Below are 27,852 nucleotides of genomic sequence, written 5' to 3' on the forward strand. Positions count from 1 at the left end.
ATGGCGCCGGAGGAGAGCGCGGAGGCCGCGCGCCTGCTGCCGAGTTTCGAGCGCCGCTTCCTGGCAGCGCGCACACTGCGCTCTTTCCCCTGGCAGGTGGGCGGTGGGGGGCGCGGAGGGAGGGCGAGGGGCGGCAGTGGGGTGGTGAGGACTGGGCGGGCTCCGGCGCGGGACCCGTTCCTCCCGCCACGTGATGTCTCGGCTCGCTCTCTGGACCCGGCCGCGCGTCCGCTTCTTGTCCCACGGGCTCCGCCGGGGGCGCGGGCTGGCGGTGGGCAGCAGGAGGAACACCTGCGCGAGTTTGGGCGGCCCAGCCTGCACTCTGCCATCTGCTCCCTCTTCCCCTCGCCCTTCCCGCCCTTGGCTGCCTTTGCACAGAGTCCACGAATTCAAGAAGTGCGGGGTTTCCTCCCACCTCCCTTTGTCACTCTGGGGTTAGGTCGGACAATTCACGATAAATTTCATTACATTTTTTGTTTAGCCAGTTGTTCTAGCCATTGCTGCTGCCCATTTAAACAGTCAACGCCCTCAGGACACCGGGAGACCAGTTGTAATGAGCGCAATGACCAAGTCACAGACGCCACACCTCCCGCCCTTGCCAGGCCTCGGTGTTCTCATCTGTACCATCAGCATTGGACAAAACCCTCGCAGAGGCAGTTTGAGGCGCTTATGCTTGTGATGGAAGAGACAGGGCTGTGGGGAGGGGGGTGTTGTTTCAAAACAGGCCAGAAGAGAGACGAAAGAAGTCTCAACTCCCCTGCTCTGGAGACCTGCCCTTCTTGCACATGGAAATGACCATGGCAGCAGCTTCCTTCTGCCAATGCAGGGGCTCTAATGATGCTGCCTCCTTCATAATTCATGTGCGATGAGCTCACTGGGATGACTCAGATTGGGTACATATTCCTCCCCCAGGTCTGCCCCATCTTAAGGGGTGATGGTTAGTCATTTGTGCCTCATTGACCTAACCCATTTAGCATTCTGAGAGATCTTTCAGATCAGAAAGGAATATGTTCATTTTTTTAACCCAAAATGTAAACCTTCATTACAGCATCTATGGGTCCGGATTCAATATCAACTATAATTATTCACAGGAAATGAGTGCTTACTCTGAATCAGGCCCATGATAAATGCTTACTTAGACTGGCCCACAACAGTCATGCGGTGGGTACTATTACTACCATTCACATTTGACCAGAAAGATTGCTTGATTAGTAAAGAAGTAGAGTGCAGTAGTGGGAAGCTCAGGCCTGGGATCCAGCCTGCCTGTTTTGAATCCTGGCCAAACCCCATACAAGCTGTGTGACCTTGGGCAAGGGACTTCATTTCTCGTATACCTTAGTTTTCTTATTAAGTGGGAGATACAGTGATGGTGCTGGTGTCAGAATTACAGGAGGTTGAAGCACCCGAGTCAATGTCCAGGTCTTGGTGAGGTGGGTGTTAGCTAATATTTTTATTCCACCACCAAATATTTACTGAATGCCTTCCGTGAGCCAGGCACCAGGAACCAGCAGTACATATTACAGATGAGGCCCTGCTTGGATGGGAGAGCCAGAGAATAAACAAGTAAATAAATAAGCAAGAAGACACCAGGAGATGACAGTGGTTGTGAAGTCAATAAAACAGGGAAATGTATCATCAAAGTAGGGGGAGTCAGGAAAGCCTCTCCCAAGAGGTGACATTTGAGCCAGAACCTGAACAGTAAATTAGCCCGCTGTGGGAAGGCACTGCCAGTGAGAACAGGCTGCTGCACTTGAAGAATGGCAAGGAGGCCAGGGCTGGTGGCAGACAAGGTCAGAGAGAGAGCAAGGGCCAGGCTTATAGACCTTTTAGAGCCTAACTCACTCTGGAGAAATGAAGTGATTTGCCTGATGTCACATACCAGCCAGGACCAGTCTGTCTGCTTCTAGAACCTGACCTCACTGCTGGGCTGGAGTTCCCTGTCAGAGAGGACAGCATAAACTGGCCATTGTAACTCAGATGTCAAGTCCAAGGTGAGCCCATCAGGTGTCAATGTCATTGCTCCTCCTGTAATTCCTGGTTGGCCATGTCATCCGCGGAGCTGCTCTGTGACCTAAGCTAGCCTAAGCAGCCAGGGTTAATGCAGACCCAAGAGTCTGTCTTCTGATGTTTTTTCTTTGACTCATCCAGGTGTAACCCAGGACTTCTCAAGTTCAGGCTTCCAGCCAGTCTGTGGCTTTTACTTCCAACTGGCCCCTGGTCCCTGGGGAGAGATCACTTAGCACTTTGCTAACATGTCCTATTGCATGTTTAATGTTCCTGTGAAAATGCCCTTGAGATTTCTCTCTCTCCCCTCCACTCTCTCTCTGAATAGAGCCTAGAAGAGAAATTAAGGGACTCATCAGGTCCTGAGCTGCTGCTGAATATTTTGCAAAAGGTAAGAAACAGAATCACCAGCCTCCTGACTTGCCCATGAAGACGTGACAGAAACACAGTGGGTGCACTTGTATCCTTTAAAAAGAAAGACACTGCATTTAGGTGGCAGCACCTCAGGCAGCTCTGGCTCTGTTGTTTTCCTAGATGAAGACATTAGAATATATAAAAATCTGCATGAGAGGAGGGAATTTGGGAGCTGTTTTAGAAATCATCCACAATGAAAATCAAAATGACAGCTATGGGAAGATCTTCTAGCACTTGGTAGCTGCTCAAAGACTTTCTTCTTTACATTTACATTTAAGGAAAAAATAAGGAGGCAAGTCTTGCCCAGTCATGTCTCTTCTAGATGTAGTTATGCTCTGCTTTTCCGAGGTAGGGTTTGAATTCTGAGGTAACTCGGGGCAGGGGTACAGGTAAGACTGCCACTCTGCTGGCCTTGCCCCACCCTGACCCTAGCCATGTGGATCAAGTGGAGATCACACTGCATTCTGGCTATGAACTCTCTTTTTTTTTTTAAAAGATTTTATTTATTTATTTGAGAGAGAGAGACAGTGAGACAGAACATGAGAGGGGAGAAGGTCAGAGGGAGCAGACTCCCCATGGAGCAGGGAGCCAGATGCAGGACTCGATCCCAGGATTCTGGTATCATGATCGGAGCCGAAGGCAGTCACTCAACCAACTGAGCCACCCAGGTGCCCCTGGCTGTGAACTCTCTTAAGGATCATGAACCCTTCTGAAAACCCAAAGCTATGGACTCTCCTGTTCTAATCTCACCGCCATAAAAAATAGGACCAGAAGAATACATTTTATGTACAAATTCCTGGGAGTTAGAGACACTCCTCCAACCACCAAGCCCATCCAAGAAGCCTAGGTTAAGAATTCCTGTGTGGAGGGTGAACCAAGATCGTCCAACCATCGTGTGGGGAAGATGTTGCCATGGCTAGGGGAGGCTTGAGAGCAACCCCGTCGTTCAGGACTGTAAGCTCAGAGATTCTGAGGTCCTTGTGGGGCAGCCCACTCTTGATTTTCACCCTGAGGCTAAAACCTAACACCAGCCAACTAGAAAGCCCCTGAAGGGTCGTGTGAGTATTTTGTTGCCCATGAGTAAAATCATGTCCCTCCACGTGACCTGGCCCCTACTCTCACTACCCCTGTTGCTCTGCCCTCGTTCCCAAACCATGCCTGCCTCAGAGCCTCCACAAACTATCCCCTCTGCCTGGAACTCGCTCCTCCCGCTCTTTGCTTCTCTAGACATCAGCTGAAGTGTCATCCCTGAGAGCCCCCTTCCCCTCCACCACACCGCAGGCAGAGTCCCCATCTTCCTCTGTCCCAGCCATCATAGCACTCGTCCTCAGCCAGGCATGTTAGCTCCAGGAGAGCAAGTGCCCGGTCTGCCTGTTTCCACTGTTTGCGATCTCACCTTTTCCACAGAGCCGGACAGTCCCACGTTCGTCCCCACTGAAAACTAATTAATGCTGCCTGCACTGGGCAGGGGTGGCATAGACCATTCAAGCTGCTATAAGAGAACACCATTGACTGGGTGACTTGTAAAGAAGAGCACTTTGTTTCTCATGGTTCTAGAGGCTGGGAAGGCCAAGATCAAGGTGCCCAAAGACTTAATGTCTGGTGGGGAACCCACTTCTTCCTTCATAGACAGCTGAGTCCTCATTGTGGAAGGACTGAGGGAACTCTCTGGGATCTCTTGTAAGGGCACTAATCCCCCTCATGGGAGCTTCACCTTCATGACTTAGTCACTCCCAAAGGCCCTGCCTTCTAATACCATCACATTGGGATTTAGACTTCAGACTATGAACTGGGGAGGGACACAAACATACGGTCTATAGCAGGGTGTTATCTTGGGTCCATGTGCTCCATGTTCTGGCCAGAATGTTCTGTCAGCCTACACCACTGTAGTGGAGAAATTTTTTTGGAAAGGGAATTATATCTGAAGACTTAACTGTTTCAGATTCTTGAGGGTCACCTGAACCCAGAACCCTTGTGTCTGTACACATCTTTTCTGAGGGCTTGAGTAATGGGGGTTACCCTGTATTCACTTGAAGTTCGTGGGAGACTTACAATGGGGTCTGTCTAGCAACTCACATTGTGTCCTTTGTCACAGACTGTGAAACATCCTCTGTGTGTGAAGCATCCGCCGTCAGTGAAGTATGCCCGGTGCTTTCTCTCGGAGCTCATCAGAAAGGTCAGTAATGGGCGCTGTCTGGTAGCCAGACAGCACCTGGGACTTGCCTGATTCTCCAGAAGTGGACTCTGCCTGGCTTTGCCCGTTGGAACTCGTGCCCTTTGCCTGCTCTGCAAACCCCAGTATGTCAGAGGGGCTCCCTGTATAACTGTTCCTAGCTGGGTTTGACCTGTCAGAGGCTATGGGGGGCAGAAGGAAGAGAGGCCAGGGTATCTCTGCCTCTGTGCTTCAAGAGGTCTCCAGCAGCAGCTGCATTTCTTCTGTGGTCCCAGCTCCCCACTCCTTTCTCCCCCAGGCTGCCAGCCCACAGGTTCTAGACCTATTCCTGCTGTTGCCGAGATCTGGGTTGCCACACTGCCCTCTATTGGGTGTTTTAGGTCTTGCAATACCCTCTTCTCCCCAATGAACTACCTGATGTGGGCTCTTTTCCCGACTGATACAGGATGTATTTTATTTATTTATTTATTTATTTATTTATTTATTTATTTATTTATTTATTTTTATTTATTTATTTTTATTTGACAGATAGAGACACAGAGAGAGAGGGAACACAAGCAGGGGGAGTGGGAGAGGGAGAAGCAGGCTCCCCACCTAGGAGGGAGCCCGATGTGGGGCTCCATCCCAGGATTCTGGGATCATGACTTGAGCTGAAGGCAGATGCTTAACAACTGAGCCACCCAGGCGCCCCTACAGGATGTATTTTAAAAATGAGCCCAAAGCTGCTGGGTTTCACGTTAGACTGGACCTCGGAGAGGTGATTCCTTAGTGATCAGCATCAGACCTGCTATCTTCAGCAAATGAATGCATGAGCCGTGTCTCACCCAAGCTTAGCACATGAAACAATCCTGGCTTCTCCGTTGCCTCCCCACCTGATTCTTACCAACATGCGCATCTAGTCGGGGCCCACAGGTCTCCCCAGAACCACCAGAAGCATGGCCGTCCCACTGCTGCCCCTGTGAGGTGCACAACAGAGGCTTGCCCATTGATGAAGCCAGCCACGCCATGTAGAGTGCCCATCTTTGTGGCTTTTGCCCAGGCTCACTTAAAAGCACCAGTTGTTTGATCCATCCACAACATCATGATGGAAGGGCAGAGCTCCCTGTCACCATCACATGGCAGCTCATACAGTCCCATTTCTGCTGCCCTAGACTACACCTTACCCTCACCCTCTCTATACCTGAGATACCATCCAGCTCCCCCACCACATGAACTTTTCATATGCCAGGTGACTTGTATTAAGTTAATGCATCCCAAACCTCCCATCCAAATTTGGTAAAAATCCTCCAGTCAGAGAACAGGAAAAAAAAGTAAACTCATGGAACCTTTGTTTGATTCATGAGGGTCAACTTAACCTCTTGCCTGAAGCTCTTGCTTTGCCTACCCACAGCACGAGGCTGTCCACACGGAGCCTTTGGATGAGCTGTACGAGGCGTTGGCAGAGGTCCTGATGGCCGAGGAGCCCACCCAGTCCCACCGGAGCTATCTGCTGGTAGGAGACGGGCTCCCTCCCCAAATGATCCACACATCCACTCCTGTGCACAGAGTTGAAATTCAGACTCCAGTCAGCGTCAAGTGGGTGCAAATCCTGACCTGTCAGCTCTGAGGTCTTAGAGGAGGTCAGTTAAGCACCCTGAGCCTTGTTTTCCCCAAACCAAGCATTTCAATACATAATAGTACCTATTTTATGGGGTGGCTGGGGGTTAAGTCAGGTTGTGCACATAATTGCATAGTAGAGACCTGGTGCTCAGTCCTCAGTAAATACTTGATGGTGTTACAGGAGAGCAGTCTCTCTCCGCTGCCCACCGGCACCATCCTTGCTGGCCTGGCAAATACCACAGCCCTTGGACGGGTGTTACACCTTCTTGGTCCACAGAAGTCCGTTCTGCACACAACACTTAGAGGGGTCTCGGGTTTTGTTTGGGGCCTTTTATTATAAAATAAAACACAGATGTAGGAAACCACATAAAATAAATGTACAGCTTACCAAATTGTTGCAAGTCAGCCACCATGGTGACCGCTACTCCAGTCAAGGGACAGAACTTTGGCAGCCAGCCCGCAAGCCCTCCGTCACTGCAAAGTGACCACCAGGGCCTTTGGAGCAGTCACTCTGTGGTTTCCTCCCACCCACGTGCACCTCTGGACACTAGCCTTTACTCTTGCCCATCAGCTCCGTCTAGTTTGAAGTCTCCCTTCACATGCAGGTCCCCTTCCAGCTGTTTCTTCCCTGGCAGTGTCTGTGTTGCTTTCCACAGGCTGGATTTACTCACCTGTGCGTGGTGCTATTCGGCTGGTTCTTCCGTCCTCTGTTTCCCACTAACTGGCTGGTTTCGGAGGCCCGGTCAGACTTACATCTGCTTGATCCCTTTGGCAAGAACACAACATGGGGCTCTAGGAGACACACATCGTATCTATCATGATAGCAGTTATGAATGTTCAAAGCTTATTCTTTAATTCATTGGAGAATATGAAAGGGTGGTTTTCTAATTCTGTCACTTTGTTTTCATTCATTGGCTAGAGAAGTTTTACGAGATGTCTCCCTTTATCCACTGTTTGGTCACCCACTGAGAGAGCCCATAGAGGAGAGGCAGGATACAGACTTGATTCTTTCTTTGTCAATGCAGTGAATCGGTTTCTTACCATACCCAGAAAGAATACAGCCCATTGCAAACTGTGTCCTTAGTGAAGCTCAAAATGTGCTCTTTCCTCTCCTCTTGAATTTCTTAAATATGTTCCTCCATCTTCCTTGATATGAAGTGTTGCTGTGGAGAAGCCTGGTAATACCCTAATATTCTTTCCTGTGTATGCCCCACACCCTTCACTCTTAAATAGCCAAAGGACTTTTCCCTTTAAAGTCCAGAATTTTAGTAGAATATATCTTGAGGTTGGTTGTTCTGCCTCAGTGATCTTGGATGCGTTGTGGACTCCTTCAGTGTTTATCTTTTGTTTTTTAGGAATGTTTTCTTGAATTAAAATTTTTAGTATTTGTTCTTTGCTTTCATTTTCTGGGACAAAGTACCCAAAAATAGGTATCTTAAGTAACAGAAATTTATTGTCTCACAGTTCAGGAGGCCAAAAGTCTAAGATCAAGTTATTGGCAGGGTTGGTTCCTTCTGAGGGCCGTGAGGAAAGGATATACTCCCAGCCTCTCTCCTCAGCCTGCCAACGTCTGTCTTCTCATCATCTTCCCTCTATGCCTTCTGTGTCCTAATATCTTCTTACAGGGACACCAGTCTTATTGGGTTAGGGCCCACCTGATGACCTCATCTTAACTTCAGAGAGAGAATCCCCTCTGAAGAGACCCTGTCTCCAAATAAGGTCCCAGTCCTGAAGTGCTGGGGATTAGGACTTTAACATATGAGTTTGTGAGGAGGGCACATTCAGCTCCTAATAATCTCTTTCTTAATTTCTTTTTGATGTTTAAAATTTCACTACTTTCACCTTCCATTTCTCTAATGGGCCGATCTGTTTTTATGTTTTGTTTTCTTTCTCACCTTCTTCTCATGTACCTTGATGTCTGAAGTGTTTTCTGTTCTCACACATTTCTCAGTGTTTGTAGTTGCCATTAGGCCTCACCCTCAGTCCCTCATACCCCCGATGACTAGAGCAGCAAGTTCTCTTCTCTATGGGCTGTGGTTCACAGCTGGCACCTGCATTTCCAGTGAACACTTGGCTACTGGGCTTCTGTCCTCAGGCCTGTTGTGCGCACCATTGCTCACACACACACACGCGTGCGAACACACACACACATACGTCTTATGTCTGTTGGTGGTTTGCCCCCACTTGTTGATACTTCGGCTTCACCTAGTTTTGTTGAATGTTGTCCATATCTCACTACTCTGTTCGTATGTGGGGATTCAGGAAGATTCAGAACCACACTCCCAGAACCCCCAGAGTGCTCCCCTTGACTTAAGACGTAAATCAGAGCGTGTCTCTCGACCACCCAGAGCCTGCCAGCAGCTGCCCTCCATACTCAGACTCAAATCCTAGTTTCTCACGTGGCCTGCCAAGCCCTGCATGCCCTGCTGCAGCCTTCCTTCTCCTCTAGTTCCTCCTGCTCTCCCTCTGCTCCAGACCCCTGGCATTCTTTGCCTTCCTTGAACTCGCCAACTAAAATGCTGCCTCAGGGCCTTTGCACCTCCTCTGTCTGGAATGCTCTCCTCCTAGAACCTCACATGCCTCACTTCTCCTTTATACTCACATCCCAGGTCACATGACACATCCTCAAAGAGGCCGTTTCTGACCAATCTATCTGAAATAGACCCCTCCCCCAGTCTCTGTTATCATGTAGTCCTTTTTGTCTTCTTCATAGCACTGAAAACCTGAGAAATTACTTTGTTTATTATGGTTTTAACCCCCATTGGCATGGAAGTTCCATAAGAACAGGGAATGACTTCATCTTGTCACATGTGAATCCCTAGCACCGTAATAGATGCTCAGGAAAAATGCGCGGATGGATGAATGAACAAATAAGTGCTCGCAGTACCGCAGAGACCGGAGTCTCCTATATGAGTTTGTGAGCTCAGAGATAGCCAGAAGCCGCCCCCAGGTGACTGCGTGTCAGAAGTGCCATGCTCAGATGCCCCACTTTGGAGAACACAGTTCAGGACTGCATGTTCCAGGAAACACTTGCTTTGAGGGTGACAGAAAAGTTCAAGGGCCGAAGAATTCCCAGGCCCCAGATGTTGGGTTGAATTGAGGAAGGCCCCACACACTAAGACTTTTCACGTGTAGCTCAGGATGCCAGAGAGTTGTGACTTTTTGTTGTTGTTAATAATGACAGATTCATAGACATTGCAAGAACAGTAAAGGTGCCCTTTCCCCAGATTCCCCTGTTGGAAACACAGGCCCTAACTTATACGGCTTCACTACCAGGACCCTGACGTACACACCATGCATGTGTAGGTGTACCTCATTTACCACACATGCAGGTCCGTGTGGGCACCCCTACAATCAAGATACCGACCTACTGTCACCACAAAGACCTCCTTCGGGCCCCCCCTGTCCCCAGTCCCCACCAGCCCCACCCTGGCGGCCATTGATCCGTTCTCCGTCTCCACAGTCCTGTCATTCTGAGAAGGTGAGAGGGACGGAATCCCACAACGTGTGACCTTCCGAGACTGGCTTTCTTTGTGCACCATTAATGTCCTTGAGACCCATGCAGGTGACACATACAGTGATAACCTGTTCCTCTCCATTGCTGTATAGTATTCTGTGGCAGAATGTTCCACAGTCTTATCTACCATGCACCTGTTGTGATGTTTTCCTTTTCTTTTTTTTTTTTTTTAAGATCTTATTTATTTATTTGACAGACAGAGATCACTAGTAGGCAGAGGGGCAGGCAGAGAGAGAGGAGGAAGCAGGCTCCCCACTGAGCAGACAGCCCGATGCGGGGCTCGATCCCAGGACCCTGGGATCATGACCTGAGCTGAAGGCAGAGGCTTTAACCCGCTGAGCCACCCAGGCGCCCCGATGTTTTTCTTTTTAAAATCAGGTAATTAATAGCTGGATTAATCCTTTCCCTGTCTTGGCCCAGCCTTCCGGAGACTCAGTCACACTCTCTGAGAGCACAGCCATCATTTCCCATGGCACCACCGGCCTGGTCACGTGGGACGCCGCACTCTACCTTGCAGAATGGGCCATAGAAAACCCGGCTGCCTTTGCTCACAGGTGACCTCGGGGTGCCGGGCAGGGCAGTAAGGCCAGTTTTCTCAGCACAGTCTCAGACACAGGTCCCCTTCTCCCACCCAGGATTGTCTTAGAGCTCGGCAGTGGAGCTGGCCTCACGGGCCTGGCCATTTGCAAGACATGCTGTCCCAGCACATACATCTTCAGCGACTGTCACACCTGTGTCCTTGAGCAGCTCCGAAGAAACATCCTTCTCAATGGCCTCTCATTGGAACCAGATACCACTGATCCTGCAAGGCACCCAGAACATAATGCCTATAACTCAGAGAGCCCCAGGGTGACGGTGGCCCATTTGGACTGGGACGTTGTGACAGCCCCTGAGCTCGCTGCCTTCCAGCCAGACGTAATCATAGCAGCAGGTACTGCTTCCTGCCCCGCAGCAACTGGAGCGGCTCTACCCAGCACTCAGCTCTGGGAAGGGGACAGTGTACTCTGCCAGGCAGAGGAATGATGAGACTTGTAGAAGTGCCACTGTGGGCCTTCAGGGAGACATCAAACTACAGGGCATGGCTCTTGGATGCCCTAAAGCCACAGTCCTCCCACTTGACACAGTGGTCACATGTATTCCTGTTAAAATGGTTCCTTCAGATAAATGAACCCAGCTTTTCTCAGCAAAGCCTGTGATGGAGTGCACAGGCCCCAGGGCACCAAAGCCATCTGACCTATTAGCCAGGCTGCAGCTGAGCAGAGAGATTTTTATGTCCCTCCCTAGAATCTGAATGAAATGGCCAGAGCAGCCCCATGAAGCAGGGGAGCTGAACAGCAGCCCTGCCTCGACCACCCCCCAGTCTTCAGATGTGGGGCCAAAATGGCCATGGCAGCCCTATCTTTTCAGGGCTGCAAGGGACAAGCGTGATTCTCCCAGGACCACGTCTGATTCCTATACATGTCATAGACACCCAGCCCTGGGGCAGACCTAGGGCCGAACCACAGTGGTTTCAGAGTCAGGGAAGGAGCTCTGAGTGCCCCACCCTGGTAAGCGCTTGCTTCTATCTCTACACAGCTCTGTTGCCTGATATTTGCACATCTGACCCCAAGGGCTCTGCCTGCACGTCTCTGTCCCAGATCAGGCCCCCATGTCTTTCAGAGACAAGCCCCACATCTCATCTCTGAGGGGATGAGTGGGGGAAGGAAGGGCCCAGCCACTTCAGGCGCAAGGACAGGGTCCTTGACACAAGGGCTGTTTGGCCAACAGCCCCCTTGTCCTCCACTGAGTTCACCCAGTCCCCAGTCCAGCTGACAGTGCTGTGACTCTGATCCTGGCCTACAGCCCTGAGACATCCAGGCCCACAGTGGCCAGAACACAGAGCCTGAGTAGCACCTTCCCAAGTAAGGGTGCTGACAGGGAGTGAGTTTACCCCCTGCCCCTCAGTGCGGCCAACAAAACAGCAGATCCCTGCAAACAAGAAGTCTGAGACAGAGAACTGCTTGGGGGTTATTTCATTAAGCATCTTCTAAATAGACCATAGTCAAAGAACTGATTTTTTTTAAAGGAACACCAGTGAGTCCTGAATATTTTCCATTTCATGCAGGGTTTTTCAGCAGCTTTTTTTCTCTCCGAAGAGTTTTCCTTTTTAACTATGTCATCTTCTTTGGTCCAATGTCATGATTCTCCCATCCAAGTACTAACCAGGCCCGACCCTGCTTAGCTTCCGAGGTCAGACGAGATCGGGCGCGTTCAGGGTGGTATGGCCGTAGACCAATGTCATGATTCTAATAAAGCTGATGGTTTCCAGGCCCCAGCCCTGCTGCTGATGTCAGCACAATCAGGCACCCTCTTTTCTGGATCCTGAATCCTAGAGTGAGCCCCTTTCAGTAACATGAGTTTTTTCATTACAGATGTGCTGTATTGCCCAGAAACTGTCCTCTCCCTGGTCAGAGTCCTACAGAGGCTCTCTGCTTGCCTGAAGAACCAGCAGGCTCCTGAGGCCTACATTGCCTTCACCATCCGCAACCCAGAGACCTGCCAGCTGTTCACGAGCGAGCTGGGTGAGCCCTGGGCCCTGGGAGGGGCTGCTGTCTCTAAGAAGCCACCTGGGCCCCCACACAGGACTCCAGCGAGGCAGAAATCAGCAGAGTAAAAGAATGGGGCCCTGAAAACAGACAGTCAGGCTGGGCCATTGGCCCACTACCCCCACCCCCACCCCGCCCCCGGGGGCTCAGTGGAGGAGGCCTGGTCAGCAGAGGAGGCAGGCCGGGGAGCTGTGCTCTGAAGGGGAAGAGGCAGTTTATGCAGCAGTCCTAGAGGTCAGACCAGCAGTCCTACTATGCATTTAGAGCAGGTTTCAAGGGTCTTCAGGCCCGTTTCCTCGTCTGTGGAACGGAGAAGAGAGGATGGTGAATGCCAGTGGGTGTCAGGGTAGATGAGTTCTGGCCACACAGCAGTAGGGTGCAGGCTCTGGAACTGCGCCTGGTGAACCTGGGCTGCCACTCACCTCCCTGTCTTCATCTGTGTGGTAGGAACATCCACCTGGGAGGTGACACAGGACCTGGCATTGGGGAGAGCACTTGGGAACATGGTAGCTGCTGCTATCACTGTATTAAGCACCCAGTAAATGGAAGAAAAGCAGGGAGGACTCTGGAGGAGGGGGGCCTCTGCCGTTTACACCCCAAACTGGCCCTGCTGTGGCCAGGTACTGTCCTCAGACCGGTCAGCCCCCCAGCACCACAGAGGGGTGTGCTGTCATCCTCCAGTCTCACCCATGGAAATTCTGGGGTGCATGGGGGCTGGTGACTGCCTGAGCTCCAGAGTGGAGCCAGGCAGCCGACTCCCGCCTTCCACTCTCCCACCCCACAACCACCGGCCACTGTCCTGCATTCCCTGTCACGTGCCAGGCCCAACCGGGGCTTTCTTCACACAGCCTGGCTGCAGTGTGGTACCACGTGTGCCCCAACCCACCCCTCCCCAGCACAGCCCCGACAACAGCTGCCTCTATAGGCAAACACCCCCTACGTGTGCCCGTGTCCCATGAACAGAGTGCCCTGTAGCTTTGAAAAAGAATGAAGTCCTCTTTCAGACACTATATGAAAAATCTCTATACTATAGTTTAAGTGAAGAAAGCAAAGTACCAAACACCATTTTTATATATATGCCCATTTTTTTTTAAAGATTTTATTTATTTGACAGACAGAGATCACAAGTAGGCAGAGAGGCAGGCAGAGAGAGACGGAGAAGCAGGCTCCCTGCTGAGCAGAGAGCCCGATGCGGGGCTCGATCCCAGGACCCTGGGATCATGCCCTGAGCCAAAGGCAGAGGCTTAAACCCACCGAGCCACCCAGGCGCCCCAATAAGCCCATTTTTTTAAGAGAGGAAGAGGGAGAACCTTTTCTTTTCTTTTGTTTTTGTTTTTGAGAGGAAGAATCTTAAGCAGGCTCCATGCCCAGTGGGGAGCCCAACATGCAGCTTGATCTCACAACCCTGAGATCATGACCTGAGCTGAAATCAAGAGACGGATACTTAACGAACTGAGTGACCCAGGTGCCCCAACTTCTTCTATTTTTAAAAATAATCCTCTTCATGTTCATATGTATATAGGGAAAAACCTGAAAGAACATAGACCAATTAACAGTTGTGATACTTGGTGGCAGGAGTATAGACACACACACACACACACACACACACACACACAGGAGTATAGACACACACACACACACACACACACACACACACGTATATATATATTTTTTTTAAATAAGCTCTAGGCCTGGTGTGGCACTTGAACTCATGAACCCAAGATCAAGAGTCCCAAGTTCCACCGACTGAGCCAGCCAGGAACGCTGACACGTGTGTACTTTTAATATTTCATTTTTATAATTACTTTCATTCATAAAAAACTGATGACAAAACGATCCTTGCCAAAGGCTCTTCAGGCATCTGTGCTTATGAGGAGGATGTAAGCCCTTCTGGTGCATATCTAGCCCCTGCCAACAGGCACCAGGCTGAGTGGTCAGGAAACCCAGACAGGTCTGTGACCTTCTAGGGAAGGTATGGCCCAGAAGACAGGGGCGGCAAATGTGGCTGCCATGCGCCGTTTAAAAACTCAATTCTTGGTCCTATCCCTGAAGGCTGATTCTAGGTGTCTGGATGGGGCCCAGAAGTCTGTGGTTTGTATATACCCCCCGGCCTGTCCTGCAGCCCCACATTATATAGGTGGTGTCGTGTCCCCAGTCCCCACCATCCTGAGACACATGTTGTATTTCCAGGCCGGGCTGGGATCCCATGGGAAGCAGTGCCTCATCACAACCAGAAGCTGTTTCCCTACGAAGAGCACTCAGACATGAAAATTTTGAAATTAATGCTGTAGGTTTACAAACATTTTTAAAGATTAACATGAAAATTAAATCACCATCCTGGAAAGAATTTTCATGTGGCAAAGCTGATAAAATTTTCACTGGACTTAAATGCTTGAAGAATGTTAAATTCAGAATCAGGACTGCAAACTGTGTTCTAATAAAATATAAACTACCTAAGTGGGTGCCTCTTTCTGTCACTAGTTCTAGTTCTTAAGTAAATCTCTATAAATCAAAAATGAAAATTTTTGCTCAGAAATAAGCATTTCATTTATGCAAATAAAAACATGTATCAAGTATGTCTCCCCATCCCACCCCCAAGCCTGCACCCACGTCCCTCATGAAGCCAAGCTGCTTCAAACCCATTGTAGACGTTACAGAGCAGCAGGCTGTGGTACCTGTCCTTACAGCAGGAATGAAATACTAGGGACACAATGGGACAGATGCTGGGAGAGGCAGACACCGTAAGACAAAAACAGATCAGAGATGTTGAAGGTACCACACGCAAATAACAGGAAAGTAATACAGTGGGGAGAAAGAAACACTCGGGTCATGAGTCTCTCAGAATCAGAGCCTCCAGGGAGGAAACCAGGCTGAACCAGCTTCCTAGTCCACAAACTCCCACTCATTAAAAAATTTCACTCTACAGCCGTCCTTCCAGCTGCTGTCCACAGGGAGGCGCTGTTCTAAAGCGTTTGCCCAGGGCTAAGAGGAACTGGACCACACTCAGGAGCACTGTCTTTGGCTCAAGCAGTCACCGGTCCATAAGCAAAGGCAGCACCGTCTGCTTCCAGCTCTCATCCCAACGAAGCTGCTCTGACTCCCGGAGGTTCTTCCGGAACTGGTTTAGTTTGCCAGCAGGATCAGGAAACTTTGAGAAAAGCATCTAGAAGAATAACGACCAGAACTTACTCATCCCTGCTTCCCACCCTTGTCTCAGGTCCCACCCTAGAGCTGTCCCTCCTTCCCAGCAGCCTGGACTCCTGTCCGCCTCCAAACACAGCCTCCCAGACCAGTGATCCTACCGAAACCCTCTGTCACTGCACTTCAAGAACCACTACCATTGTCCCGGAGCCCCCAGAGCTCCCGCTCTGGCCCAGCTTTCACAGCAACCCTGGCTAAGCTTGACACAGCTCTGACCCCGATATCCCAGACCCAGCAAGCCCCTTCCTCACGGGGCATAGGAGACCCCTCAAGCCCCAGCCATGCTCCATCCCCTACTCTGCTCCTCCTTGACAGTGCGGCCCAGCCTGCAGCGCTTTCCATCCACGCCATCCACACACCGTGCCCTGCGGCAGCCCTTGGCCACTGCTGTGCTGTCCACCCACAGCACCCACCCTCAGCCTCTGCCCACCACTGTCCAGCCCACGTGCTAGAACTCGGCATCTGTGTTCTTTCCAGCTAAACTACATGTTGCTAAACTACATCAGGTGTTTGCAAAGTAAGCCCAGGGGCCAACTTCAGCCCCCACCTGTCTCTGCAAGTAGTTTTAATGGAACACAGCCCCATCCCGATGAGCCCCCACTCACAGACTGTGGTTGCTTTCATGTTACGGCAGAGCTGAGGACTTCTGAGACTATGGCAAAGCAAAAACATTTTCTACCTGGGCCTTTCCAGAAAGTTTGCTGTCCCTGGTCTCAACTGCCAAGAATGATGAACCCATCTTTTGTAATAAGTGTAAGCACCATTTGAAGACTCCCACCCCCCACCCCTGCAAAACTGCTTCATGAAGCTCCCTTCACTCACTCCCTAGTGGCTCACTCCCTAGACAGCGCACATGGTCCACCAGCTCCAGCATCACCGAGTGGTATAAGCTCCACAAACCCAGAGGGCAGTCAGGGCCGCACCCACACAGAGTGCAGGGAGGCCCAGCCTCTGGGACCACTGCTCCCTGCCTCAGCTGTCACCCAGACCCAGCACAGGCCTGCCCAGACACAGGAGCAAACAATCAGGGCAGAGCTCAGCCTGGCGTGGGGGCAGACATGGCTACCTGCAGCTGGGCTGCCAGCTCCTCAGAGTCTTCGAAGACCAGGCCGTTTTCCTCATGTTTCACAAGCTCGTGTAAGCTGCAGAGAGAATCACAGGACCTGAGAGCCTGGAAAATCCCCGCGGTGCCCGCGGTGCCTGCAGTGCCCACCCGGACTCCTACCCCACCCCTCCCACGGTCAGTCTGCTCGCAGCGGGTCTGTTCTTAGATTTGGCATCTGAATAGAAAAAAAAAGGCCTCGAGGGACAAATACACATTAAAAATCCAAACTGAAAAAAAAAAAAAAAATCCAAACTGATTCCAAGAAGGAGGAACAGTGAGTACACACTTTGACCTTTTCTGCTACAGGCTCTTTTCTCTGAGAACGTGCTCAATGAGCTCTCCATTTTTTTTTTCTTAATTGCACAGCAGAGAAACAAGGTAAAAGGCAACCGCACTAGAGGGAGACTTGGCACATTAAGGATGACTCTTCTGGGTCAACAGGGAGTTAATCCCAATATGCCCGGAGCTCAGGGTCGAACATCCTGTATTTCCCATTCAGAGGCTGGCTCCTGAGCCAATGGTGGGACTACTATTTCTAGAACCTCTCCTAACACCGCCCTCTCCAAACACCCATCTTTGCCAGGAACAGTGGAGACAGAATCACACTCATTTAACTGATTCCAATTCAACTCTTATGAGCCCAGACAAAAGGGACACAGAAATAAAACCATGTCAGCTGTGCAGGCAATTCCATCCACCACTCTATCCATGAGCACAGGCTCCCTAAATGGAATATTTAAGACTCATATTTTTTATTCAACATCAGCTCTAAGTGGAAGTCCACTCCTTCAACAGGGTACAGCCCACCCACAGAAAGCCCACAGGCCCTACTCCCAAGGACCACCTGGCAATGCTGCATGATTTTCTGGGAGAATTCCATGAGCAATTCCGACCTCACTGACAAACCACCCCCGCCCCGCCACCACAGCTGATCTGAGAACCTAACTCCGTGAACATTCGGTTTCTGCTCCTACCACTGGAAGTTCACAGCGCACACGGGCAGACAGCACCCGAACATGTCCACCACCTTCATGGGCAGGTCCAGGCCACTGGAGGACTTGTGCAGGCACACACCCAGGTCTGCCGAGCCTGCAGGGTTGGGGCGAGGGGGGCAGTCAGAGCGCAGGCCCATGCACCCCTAGAACACAAATCCTGAAAGGACTGTGGATCGTCACCTCAGCATAGGGAATGGAAAGCAGGGTTAACAATGCCCCCAGCCCCACATACTACTGGCTAAGTTGGCCAAGCAGCCTGGAGAAGGGCAGACACACAGCGGTGCTCCCCAACAGCCATTCCCGGCCACTCGGCCCTGTTTGAAAATGACCTGCCCATCACGGGTAGTTTCAGTCGAACAGACTCCCTTTGTCTACTTAACCACGATGTATTTTGAAAGAACCAGTAAGAGTTATTGTTAAAGGGGTTCAGAATTTCTGCTTGGGGTGATGAAAATGTTTTGGAAATAGGGGTGACGACTTGTATAACGCTTTGTATGTAAATAATGCTACTGAGTTGTACGTATACTTAAAAATGGAAAAATCATTAAAATAGCAAATTTTTACTGTATGTTTTACCACAATATTAGGGGAGAAAAAAAAACCATAGCACATCCAACAGAAAACCAGCTGTCACTGTGGAAATAAAGCCAAATAAACAACTTCACATCACTAAATACTGCCTGGGAACTCCTGCCAACCAAAGGCTTTCCACTTGACACTGCCGGAAGATGAGGCCTTTCAAGATATGTCAGCACGAGGCCAGCACCCCCTCCCGAAGAAAGGAAGATGAAGGACGATGGAGGGACCTAGGGGAGTCAATGGTGCTTAACACATTATTTCTGCATCTCCCAAGCCACTACCCTCCCAGACTTGGGGAATGGGGAACCCCAACCCAAGGCCAGGCCCAGCCCTTCTGCCCAGATGGAAGAGCAGGACTGAATGGAGGGCTTGGAGGTTGAGAAGACAGAACCCTGATAAACAGGTCTAGGGCCCTGCAGGTGGGAGAAGCTGGCACATCAGGAAGCAGCCTGGTCTCCTGGAGGATAGCCAAGAGCTCCTCTGACAGGTTCCTGGCAGGTGGCATCTCCCAGCCCCATGCAGCCCCTAAGCAGGGCCCAATCCAGCCTGAGGCCTGTGTGTCTATGGCCCTGGAGCTAAGAATGGCTTTTAATTTTTTAAGGATTACAAAACAAAGACTATGCAATAGAAGCAAATGAGACAGTCACTATCTGACCCTTTCCAGAAAAACTCTGTCCCCGCCGTGTCCTAGAATATTCCCTTTTAAACCCCAGCTCTCTCCCTGTAGGCTGCCAGCTGGATGCCCTTACCTAGAAGCAGGGGATAGTCCTCAGCCTCCAGCCACGGCGTACAGACTTGGATGTGCTGGAAACGCTTCTGGCTGATGAGGCCGCCGTAATACTCCTTCAGAGGCCCTTTGCCTTGCAAAGAAGATCTCAGTCACTGCACTGGACCCATCTCTGGCCCCATCCCACAGCCTCAAGCCTCAGAACCCTGCAGAGGTGTGAGCGGAAGGCCCACACTCTGAAGATGTGATCAGGTCCCCATCTGGCCCCTTCCAGACCGCCAAGGGGAATGCACCCGGACCACTGAAGCCATGGTCCTTCCCCCCGAGCAACCTGCATTAAGAGGGCCTCAGGCTGGGAAGGTGGCCAGGATAAACTCTGGCCAGGCACCAGAGTGCCAACTGGATACAACTTCTCACCCAGACTGGTCTATGTCTGGGTGATGCCCCAGGTGGCACAGTGTATACAGTGGGCTCCCAGCTGCCCCTGGGAACTGTGGCCAGGAGGAGGGGACTACAAGGTGGGGCAGCTCGCCAGGACTCTGCTCTAACCACAGCTCTCTGCTTCTCTCTCTCCCCGTTGGCCTACTCAGGAAGTAATTTTATGTTGAGCTCTTTAAAGTGGACTCTTTCATTGAAAAAAAAAAAAAAAAATGCCTGGAAACTGCTGTACCCAAGTAAAACTCAGTATCTATGAGGCTATGCTATCCAAGATTCAACCAGAAGCCACAATCCTGCTGTCAGGCCCCTCTGAGCCTCAGTTTCCTCCTCTGTCAAGCCAGTATAGAAAACCCTACATCAGGGGCGCCTGGGTGGCTCAGTGGGTTAAGCCGCTGCCTTCGGCTCAGGTCATGATCTCAGGGTCCTGGGATCGAGTCCCGCATCGGGCTCTCTGCTCGGCAGAGAGCCTGCTTCTCTCTCTCTCTCTCTCTCTCTCTCTGCCTGCTTCTCTGCCTACTTGTGATCTCTCTCTGTCAAATAAATAAATAAAATCTTTAAAAAAAAAAAAAAAAAGAAAAGAAAACCCTACATCAGAGAGCTGTGGTCAGGACTGACAAGACAACCAACACCACATGCCTGGTGTGAGGAAGGCACCTAATAAAGGCAGATGCCTTCTGCACGCCCTCCCCGTAACTGCCCCCTTTCATACGGGAACATGGACGGTCCCTGGCAGTACCTGTTATCACACAGACCAGAGAAGGAAGGCTCTCTCCGTCTAGGACCAGCTGTTCAAACTCTATGTTTAAAAAAATAAAATGATAACCAGGATTACTATCTAATCAGGTGAGTGCAGGCTGGGGGACAGGACAGTGCGGGGTAGCCTCTCCCAACCACAAGATCACTCTCCCAGAGGTGGCATTTCAAATCTAGGGCCTGGTTAGTCAGTGACCCAAATGGGGACTCAAGAGTCACCACCTCCACCACCCATGTCCTTAGGCTGACCCACTCAGTGGCCCTGCAGGCAGGAACATGCTGCAGGAGACACCATGCAAGGCCAGGTGAGCACCTCACGGCTCAACAGCCCCTAACAAGCTCCTGCTCACAGCCACACACCTACTTTCTAATGCCGCCAGCAAGATGGAGAAGTCTTCATCCTCTATAAGAAAAGAGACCAAAGTGTCATTGGCTAATTTCTAGATGCTTCCCAGCTCAAGACCACCCCCCTTCTCATCGGGTCCCCAGTGTCCTCAAATACACATGGGGTGCAGGCTCAGCCAGGCACTCATACAAGCCCCAAGTGCCCGGAGGGGTCCTAGACCTGTCCAGCTGGTGCTACTGATCAACAGGGCCGGCCGCCCACGAAGATACGTCACCACCCCACTCTGAGAGTCCCGCTCTGTGAAGGCCGACCTCTCTGTTGCTGGGTCCAGGCGTTCAGAGCTGAAGGAACAGAAACAGAGCCCATGAGATGTCACAGAGCAAAGCCTCGGGCCCCAGGACGGCGATCTCCTGCCAGAGTGAGGAGTGAGGCCCGCAGACTCCCAACAGTCAGGATGCGGCCATGTCAGCCCCGCCCTCCAGTCTCTGTTGCAAAACTCAGCTCTACTGTTGCTGAACAAAAGCGGCCATGCACGGTGCATTACTCGGTGAGTGTACTGTAGAGCCATAAAACTTTATTTACCAAAAGAGGGGCAGGCCTATGGTCACAGTCTGCCAACCCCTGGATTAGGGGATTCCCAGGTCTACAGCCAGAGACAAGAGAGGCCACAGGAGCAGTGAGGAGTCAGGGTCAGGAGAGAGAGAGGACAGCTGTGAGGAGGTGGGGGAGAGGTGGGATAGCAGGTAGCACAAGAGAAGACAGATAAAGACTGGAGATGGGACACCTACCGGGCCTTAAATGCAGAGTAGGTGCAGCCCAGCTTCATAAACAGCTGGTGTTGCAGGTCCAAGGGTGTCTCTTTAAAGAAAGAGGCTGGCTTGTCATAGACGGTCACAGCTCTGCAATGAGATCACTGGCGGCTCTAGAGAGAGCCAGAGAAAGGGCTAAGGCATACAAGATTCAGGGGGATCCAAAAAATAAGGGCATTCAGAGGATCCAAGTCTCAGACAAGGACATTAAGAAGCTTCAGAATTACCTGGGAAGCTCAGAGACATGTTCTAAGACCAAAACCGCATGGGCAGTCTGGTCTCCTCCCCCCTCGGGTTCCCAAAACCAGTAATCACCTCCCCAGACCCCTGGGCATTTGTGGCTGCCTCGCCAACATGACACAGCAGGCACTGCAGCTGGGACCAACCATGCTTGGGACCCCTCGCCTCCCCAGGCCCCTACTTGATGCCCCAGTTCTCTGCCAGATCTTCCCGCATCGAGTTGGTCACACACAGGTTCAGGTGGGACAGGCGCCCGCAAAGCTTCTCGTACCTGAAAAGACGTATCACCATTCAGCCAGGAGCCCTGGGACCCATCACTACTGCCACCACCCCCACATGACTTGATACCTTCTGGTACACAAGAGCACAGGGCTGGGGATTTCCCAAATCGAGTTGCTGGTGAGGTGCCTCCCCAGAGTCTGCACTGAGTTCCATCTATACCCAGGCACCCCTGTACTATTTCTTTTACACCTTTAAGTCCTATCGCTTTTCAGCTTAAATACAGTTAGAAACATTATCTCAGGGCGCCTGCGCAGCTTAGTAGTTAAGCATCTGCCTTCGGCACAGGTCATGATCCCAGGGCCCTGGGATGGAGCTCCACATCAGGCTCCCTGCTCAGCAGGAAGCCTACTTCTCCCTCTCCCACTCCCCCTGCCTGTGTTCCCTCTCCTGCTATCTCTCTCTGTGTCAAATAAATAAAATCTTAAAAAAAAAAAAAAAAAAAAGAAAGAAAGAACCTTATCTCTACAGAAGGGAAAATCCAGGCTCTCCTGCCACCAGAGGAAGAAATATAATAAAGGCTTCATTATTAAATCTTACCCACACTGTACTCTTGCTGCAGAGGCTGTGGGGCTGGGCTTGTGGGTTACCAAGGGATGGTTTTAAAAATCTGAGAGAGGTGTTAGCAGCAGATTAGCCCCCAGTGGAGACCTGAGCCCTGATCCCGTGGCAGAAGTGAAAGTGAAAGGGGAGGAAGCACTCAAGGTTGCTGAATGCCACTGGTGTACCACAGCCCATTCCTCACTCAGGATGCGGAGAAGGCGAGAGATCTGGACCGCTGGGGACTGAACTGTGGTCCTCACACTTACTACCTGTGTGGCAAGCAGCAAAGTGGTGCTGGACCTTGGTTTCTTGGCTTGTAAAAGGAGCGTGACCAGAGGACATCCCCACCAGGGGCAGCGTAGACTGAATGGGATAAAGGGCCTGGCACACAGCAAGTACTCCACGATCACTTGCTGCTGCTGCTGCTGCCACAGCTGTTACCCTCGGTGAATGACCCATCAGGGTCAGATACTGCCCACTCGGGCTCAGAGCACGACTCTTCCTGCTCTGCATCCAATCTGCTCCCGCAGGCCCTTCTTTCCTACTGTCTCACTGGTTGCAGCAGACTGTGGCCTGTGTCCCCATCCCCCAACAGCACCCCCAGTTTTTATTGGGGGATCTAATCTGGGGGCACCTGGGACCCCAGGTCTGACAGCAGAGCACTTCCCCTAAGCCTGAGGCATCGGGGTACTGCGGCACCCTCACCCCAGGGGGATGTCAGAGCCTGACAATCAGAGAGGTTCCCTTTCTCTACTGAGCCTGTTAGGGTGGGGACGAGTGCCAGGAGAGCCCCCAGCACATGAAAAACACCTCCAGGAGGGAGTGCGGAGAAATGAGAGCGGGTCCTGATGACGCTTTTTGAGTGAAAGTCAGCCATGTCTCTGGACTTTGCAGTTTCAGGACCAACAAGAGTCTGCCTTGGCTTAGGCCCATCGCTATTACTTGTAACCAGAGTCAGCCTAATCCCCCAGCCTTGCCCTTACTCCACAGAGCACATGGGGGACCAGCTTCACCAGGTCTCTGCACTGGCCCTTCTTCCTACCCAGTTCGGGGAAGGTGTCTGTACCCTCTTCCCAGACACTCACCACTTGGCCAGCAGGACAAGGCGGTGACTGGGGCCATGCACCAGCCCCATAATGGAGTAGCCATAGTTGTGCCAGTCGATGACGAGCTTGCTCCCACAGAGGCAGCCCACAAACCAGCAGACAGCGATGGCAGGTAAGCCCGGGGGGTTCTGGGAAAGAGATATTTGAATGAAGAGAAGGAAACCCAGACCACGGTCAACAATAAACTGACTGAAAACAGTGGCAACATACGTGGCAGAGTCAATGATCTTTACAAAGCTCTTGGTAATTAATAAGCAAAAGAAAGACCCTCTTCCTCACCAAAAAAGGTGTAAAAACTCATAAAGGAGGGGTGCCTGGGTGGCTCAGTGGGTTGAGCCTCTGCCTTCAGCTCGGGTCATGATCTTGGGGTCCTGGGATCGAGCCCCATGTTGGGCTCTCTGCTCGGCGGAGAGCCTGCTTCCCCCTCTCTCTCTACCTGCCTCTCTGCCTACTTGTGATCTCCCTGTCAAATAAATAAAAATCTTCAAAAAAAAACTCATAAAGGAAATAAAACTGACCATCCTGAAAAGCCCAAGGCCACCAATAATCAAGGAGATAAAAAATAGCCAAAGAGGTGCATTTTTCACCTAGCAGAACGTGACCTCTAAGACACCTAACAATAGATAGCAGTGGTGAGGACATGGGAGAAGAGGCACCCCCACTGGATGGGGGAAAACTGGCCCAACCTTATTCTAAGACTATCTAGTAACACACCACAACATTTTAAAAGTGCATGAACTCCGGAGTGCCTAACTGCTATGTTGATAGAGCATGTGACCCTTCTTTTTTTTTTTTAAAGACTTTATTATTTATCTGAGAGACAGAGAGAGAGAGCACAGGTGGGAAGGAGGAGCAGAGGGAGGGGGGGCTATGCTCTCCCCACTGAGCAGGGAGCCCAAAACGGGGCTCAATCCCAGGACCCCAAGATCATGACCTGAGCAAAAGTCAGACACTTAACTGACTGAGCTACCCAGGCACCCCAGAGCATGTGACTCTTAATCTCAGGGTTGTGAGTTCAAGCCCCATATTGTGCTTCCCCAGGCACCCCACAGCATGTGACTCTTAATCTCAGGGTTGTGAGTTCAAGCCCCATGTTGTGCATGAAGCCTACTTAAAAAAAAAAAAAAAAGGAAAAAAAGTTTAAAAAGAGCATGAACTCTTGATTAAGCACAGGAATTTACCCCATGAAGAAACTGCAAAAAACATATCGTCACTCATGCTCTTTGCTGTGCTATTTGTAAAAGTGAAAAATCTAGAAGTATCTGAATGTCTGTTAAAATGAAGTAAGTATGTTAAGAGCATATCATATAATGGAATCCAGTGCAGCTAGTTAAAAGAAGGTGTTTTTATATGTTAAAAAGCAGTGAATGGAAGAGTCTGAGAGCCTAATTCTAGAACCAGACCAACTACTTGGTTCAAATCTTTACTCCAGTATTTCCTAGATGTGTGATGACAGGGCTATTTACAGAACCTCTCTAGACCTAAGTTTCTTCATCTCTAAAAGATAGGTCATACAAGACCCTACTTATTAGAATTGTGAGGAATTGGATGAATTAACACAGACATATAGATATGTAGTAAGTACAGTCTAAGACTCTCTATAATGACAGAATAACAGAATGAATGAGTACCATTAATACAATGGACACACACCGTAAGCTCCTACTCATGTTTTTATAAGTCTATACACACACAAATACGCAATTTATTCACCAATTTCCATTTTTTTCAAAATTTATTAATATGACAGAGAAAGAGAGAGAGACAGAGAGTACACACAGAGGCGCCTGGGTGGCTCACTGGGTTGAGCCTCTGCCTTCAGCTCAGGTCATGACCTCAGGGTCCTGGGATCGAGTCCCACATCAGGCTCTCTGCTCAGCGGGGAGCCTACTTCCCCCTTTTTCTCTGCCTGCCTCTCTGCCTGCTTGTGATCTCTGCCAAATAAATAAATAAAATCTTAAATTTAAAAAAAAAAAAAAAGAGTGCACACACAAGCAGGGAAAGTGGCAAAGGGACAGAGAGAAGCAGGCTCCCCACTGAGCAGGGAGCCCCATGTGAGGCTCGATCCCAGGACCCTGAGATCATGGCCTGAGCTGAAGGCAGATGCTCAAACGACTAAGCCAACCAGGTGCTCCACAATTTGCACATTTTAAAAGGCTGGGAAGTAATGGAAGCTTAACAGTGGTTCTCATAGGACGACTCAAGGCTGATGTTTACCTGGAGAAAGATGTAGGCTGCTGGCTCCCTGCATATCAACTTCCACAGCAAGTGCACGGACTGAAATACAACTTTGACTCCATACTGGAAAATGTAGGGCCCAACTACAAGTCAAAAAACAGCTGTTACTCCCAAAGGAATTCTTGGCAATGTGTAGATCCCCCCACCCACCCAACACTGACACAGATTCAGAGGAATCTGGAGTTCACTGCATCCTACCTGGAAGTTTCTGAAGTTCTGTCAAACTCACAATCTGAATTCTGTTGTTCTGCAAGAGCTCATCATAGGGTCTGGAGTCTGAAAAGAATGTCCCCTTTAATGCGGTGGACAGGGCAATATAAAGTCAGATGATCCAGCAGCTCAGGCTGAATAGTGAAGAATGTTTTGGAAAATAGTGAAGAATGTTTTGGAAAATAGTGAAGAATGTTTTGGAAAATAAGAAATTTTCTCTCTGTTCCCCATAGCCAGAATAGAGCATTGAGGACACTTCCTGTCCAGTCTCTCCCCACAGAGGGAGGGCCTGAATCTTACCCACTTTTATTTACTTAACACAATGCCTGGCACACAGTAGGTACTCCAGACAATCTAGAGCTCTCTGGATGGTGGAATTACCCCACAACAGGCAGACCCCTAGGAAGTTCCACTCCACTCCACTTTCTGAGGACACCTTCAAAACAGGGCCAGAGGCAACCAGTGCTACTCCCCCTTTTCCCTGATACACGACTGAGGTACCCTCTAAAGATGTCATCCTGTTTCTGCATACTGAGAGTAAAAGCTGGACGTGCAGCACAAATGAAACCTCTCCTGCCTGCAGACTCTGCACTGAGGGTGTGAAATGGAGAGGAGACAAGTCCTCTGAGACACAGACTGACAAAGTAGCCACAAGGAAGTATGGTTATCGTCACTGGCCCTGGAGTCACACACACCTGGGTTCCAATCCGTCTTTCCATTCACTAGGAAGATGATGTGAGACTATGCAATGAGTTCACTTAACACAATCCTGACATATGGCAGTCACTCCGTTATCGCTGGCTGTTCCTAGATACCCATCCAGCAAAAGCTGGGCAGAAACCTGGCCGACTGGGCCACTACCGAGGACATCCAATTTGAGAGAGCTGCCCGAGGTAGGAGGGAGGAAGGGGCGTCCCCGCCCCAGCTCCCCTGCGTAGGTCAAAGCCGCTGGTTAAAGGCTGAGAGTGCAGCCTCCCTCCCAGTCTCCCGGGCACTCACTGCAAAAGCCCAGAAGGGTCACGGAGAATCCGCTCTTGGCAAACGACAGCGCGTGGTACTGCATGCGGGGACTGCGACCCACGTCCCCCAGCACCACAATGATCACGTGCCATTTCGTGCGCCCCTGACGCCAGCGCTTCCACGAGACCAGCAGCAGTAGCAGCAGAGATGTGGCCACCGCCAGCAGGGCCACACAAGAAGACGCCATTTTGGCGGGACGATAGCAGTCACGTGACCGCCCTCCCCGCGCCAGCGATGCAGTGCGCAGCCTCAGACACAGCCTCTCGGAGATGGGCGGAGAGAAAGGAGGTGAGGAGGTGGTTCCCTAAGCGGAGGCCCACGGAACTTCGAAGGAGCCACTGCTGGCCAAAAATTGGTGATGCTATGGTAAAGATCCTTCTAAGGATCTAGGAACGCTTTTTCTCAAAATTCTAAGATAACTTAAAATACAGTGAAACAGGGGCGCCTGGGTGGCTCAGTGGGTTAAAACCTCCGCCTTCGGCTCAGGTCATGATCTTAGGGTCCTGGGATCGCGCCCCGCATCGGGCTCTCTGCTGGGCTGGGAGCCTGCTTCCCCCTCTCTCTCTGCCTGCCTCTCTGCCTACTTGTGATCTCTGTCAAGTAAATAAAATCTTAAAAAAAAAAAAAAATTCATATTGGCCAGTACCATTTATATAAAATCAAAACTACCCTTTAGGGGCGCTTGGATGACATAGTCCAGGCCCTTAAGGGTGGACTCTTGATTTCGGGTGAAGTCATGATCTCAGGGTGGGAAGATGGATCCTGGAGCGGGGGTTGGGGGGTGCTGGGGGGTGTCCGGCATACAAGCTCAGCGGGGAGTCTGCTTGAGATTGTCTCTCTCCCTGTCCCTCTGCCTGTCTTCCCACTTGGTGCATTCAGTCTCTCTCTATCTAATAAATAAATCTTAAAAAACAAAAAAACTCCCCTTTACTGTTAGAAGTCAGGAGAACGACCTGCCTTGGAGGACGGGG

At 50.6% G+C, this 27,852-nt stretch overlaps 2 protein-coding genes across 3 annotated transcripts; one reads left to right on the forward strand and one right to left on the reverse strand.

The window, feature by feature from the left end:
- On the forward strand, nucleotides 1–14,751 carry LOC111156002 (eukaryotic elongation factor 2 lysine methyltransferase). 2 transcript variants are annotated; one of them, XM_022516526.1, is made up of 8 exons: nucleotides 1–96; nucleotides 2,333–2,395; nucleotides 4,514–4,594; nucleotides 5,982–6,083; nucleotides 10,128–10,261; nucleotides 10,343–10,638; nucleotides 12,119–12,268; nucleotides 14,483–14,751. In XM_022516526.1, exons 1-8 carry the CDS (start codon nucleotides 1–3, stop codon nucleotides 14,581–14,583), a joined length of 1,023 nt encoding a protein of 340 aa, XP_022372234.1. In that variant the 3' UTR covers nucleotides 14,584–14,751. The 2 variants fall into 2 exon arrangements, with proteins under 2 accessions (XP_022372234.1, XP_022372235.1); XM_022516527.1 differs by lacking the exon at nucleotides 5,982–6,083.
- On the reverse strand, nucleotides 14,069–27,068 carry LOC111156001 (ALG1, chitobiosyldiphosphodolichol beta-mannosyltransferase). Its single transcript, XM_022516525.1, has 13 exons — nucleotides 26,861–27,068; nucleotides 25,850–25,927; nucleotides 25,631–25,734; nucleotides 23,393–23,541; nucleotides 21,667–21,756; nucleotides 21,225–21,335; nucleotides 20,656–20,777; nucleotides 20,455–20,493; nucleotides 20,074–20,133; nucleotides 18,922–19,032; nucleotides 17,573–17,687; nucleotides 16,560–16,635; nucleotides 14,069–15,455 (listed from the first exon to the last, which is right to left on the reverse strand). The coding sequence occupies exons 1-13, from the start codon at nucleotides 27,066–27,068 to the stop codon at nucleotides 15,324–15,326; spliced, it is 1,395 nt and encodes a 464-aa protein (XP_022372233.1). The 3' UTR covers nucleotides 14,069–15,323.
- Between the last annotated feature and the right edge of the window lie 784 nt (nucleotides 27,069–27,852).

Source organism: Enhydra lutris, unplaced genomic scaffold (genome assembly GCF_002288905.1).
Source record: "Enhydra lutris kenyoni isolate GAN:26980312 unplaced genomic scaffold, ASM228890v2 scaffoldscaffold45, whole genome shotgun sequence".
Taxonomy (NCBI): domain Eukaryota; kingdom Metazoa; phylum Chordata; class Mammalia; order Carnivora; family Mustelidae; genus Enhydra; species Enhydra lutris.

What these genes read in the sequence shown, in the direction of transcription:
- LOC111156002 (XM_022516526.1), top strand. Translation starts at nt 1, where the DNA reads ATGGCGCCGGAGGAGAGCGCGGAGGCCGCGCGCCTGCTGCCGAGTTTC. An exon ending in TGCTGAATATTTTGCAAAAG is followed by an intron (nt 2,396 to 4,513) that starts GTAAGAAACAGA and finishes CCTTTGTCACAG; the next exon opens with ACTGTGAAACATCCTCTGTG. An exon ending in GCTGTTCACGAGCGAGCTGG is followed by an intron (nt 12,269 to 14,482) that starts GTGAGCCCTGGG and finishes TTGTATTTCCAG; the next exon opens with GCCGGGCTGGGATCCCATGG.
- LOC111156001 (XM_022516525.1), bottom strand. Translation starts at nt 27,068, where the DNA reads ATGGCGTCTTCTTGTGTGGCCCTGCTGGCGGTGGCCACATCTCTGCTG. An exon ending in TCTGGTCTGTGTGATAACAG is followed by an intron (nt 19,033 to 20,073) that starts GTACTGCCAGGG and finishes CTTCTTTGCAAG; the next exon opens with GCAAAGGGCCTCTGAAGGAG. An exon ending in AGCTGGCAGCCCAGCTGCAG is followed by an intron (nt 15,456 to 16,559) that starts GTAGCCATGTCT and finishes TTATTCTTCTAG; the next exon opens with ATGCTTTTCTCAAAGTTTCC.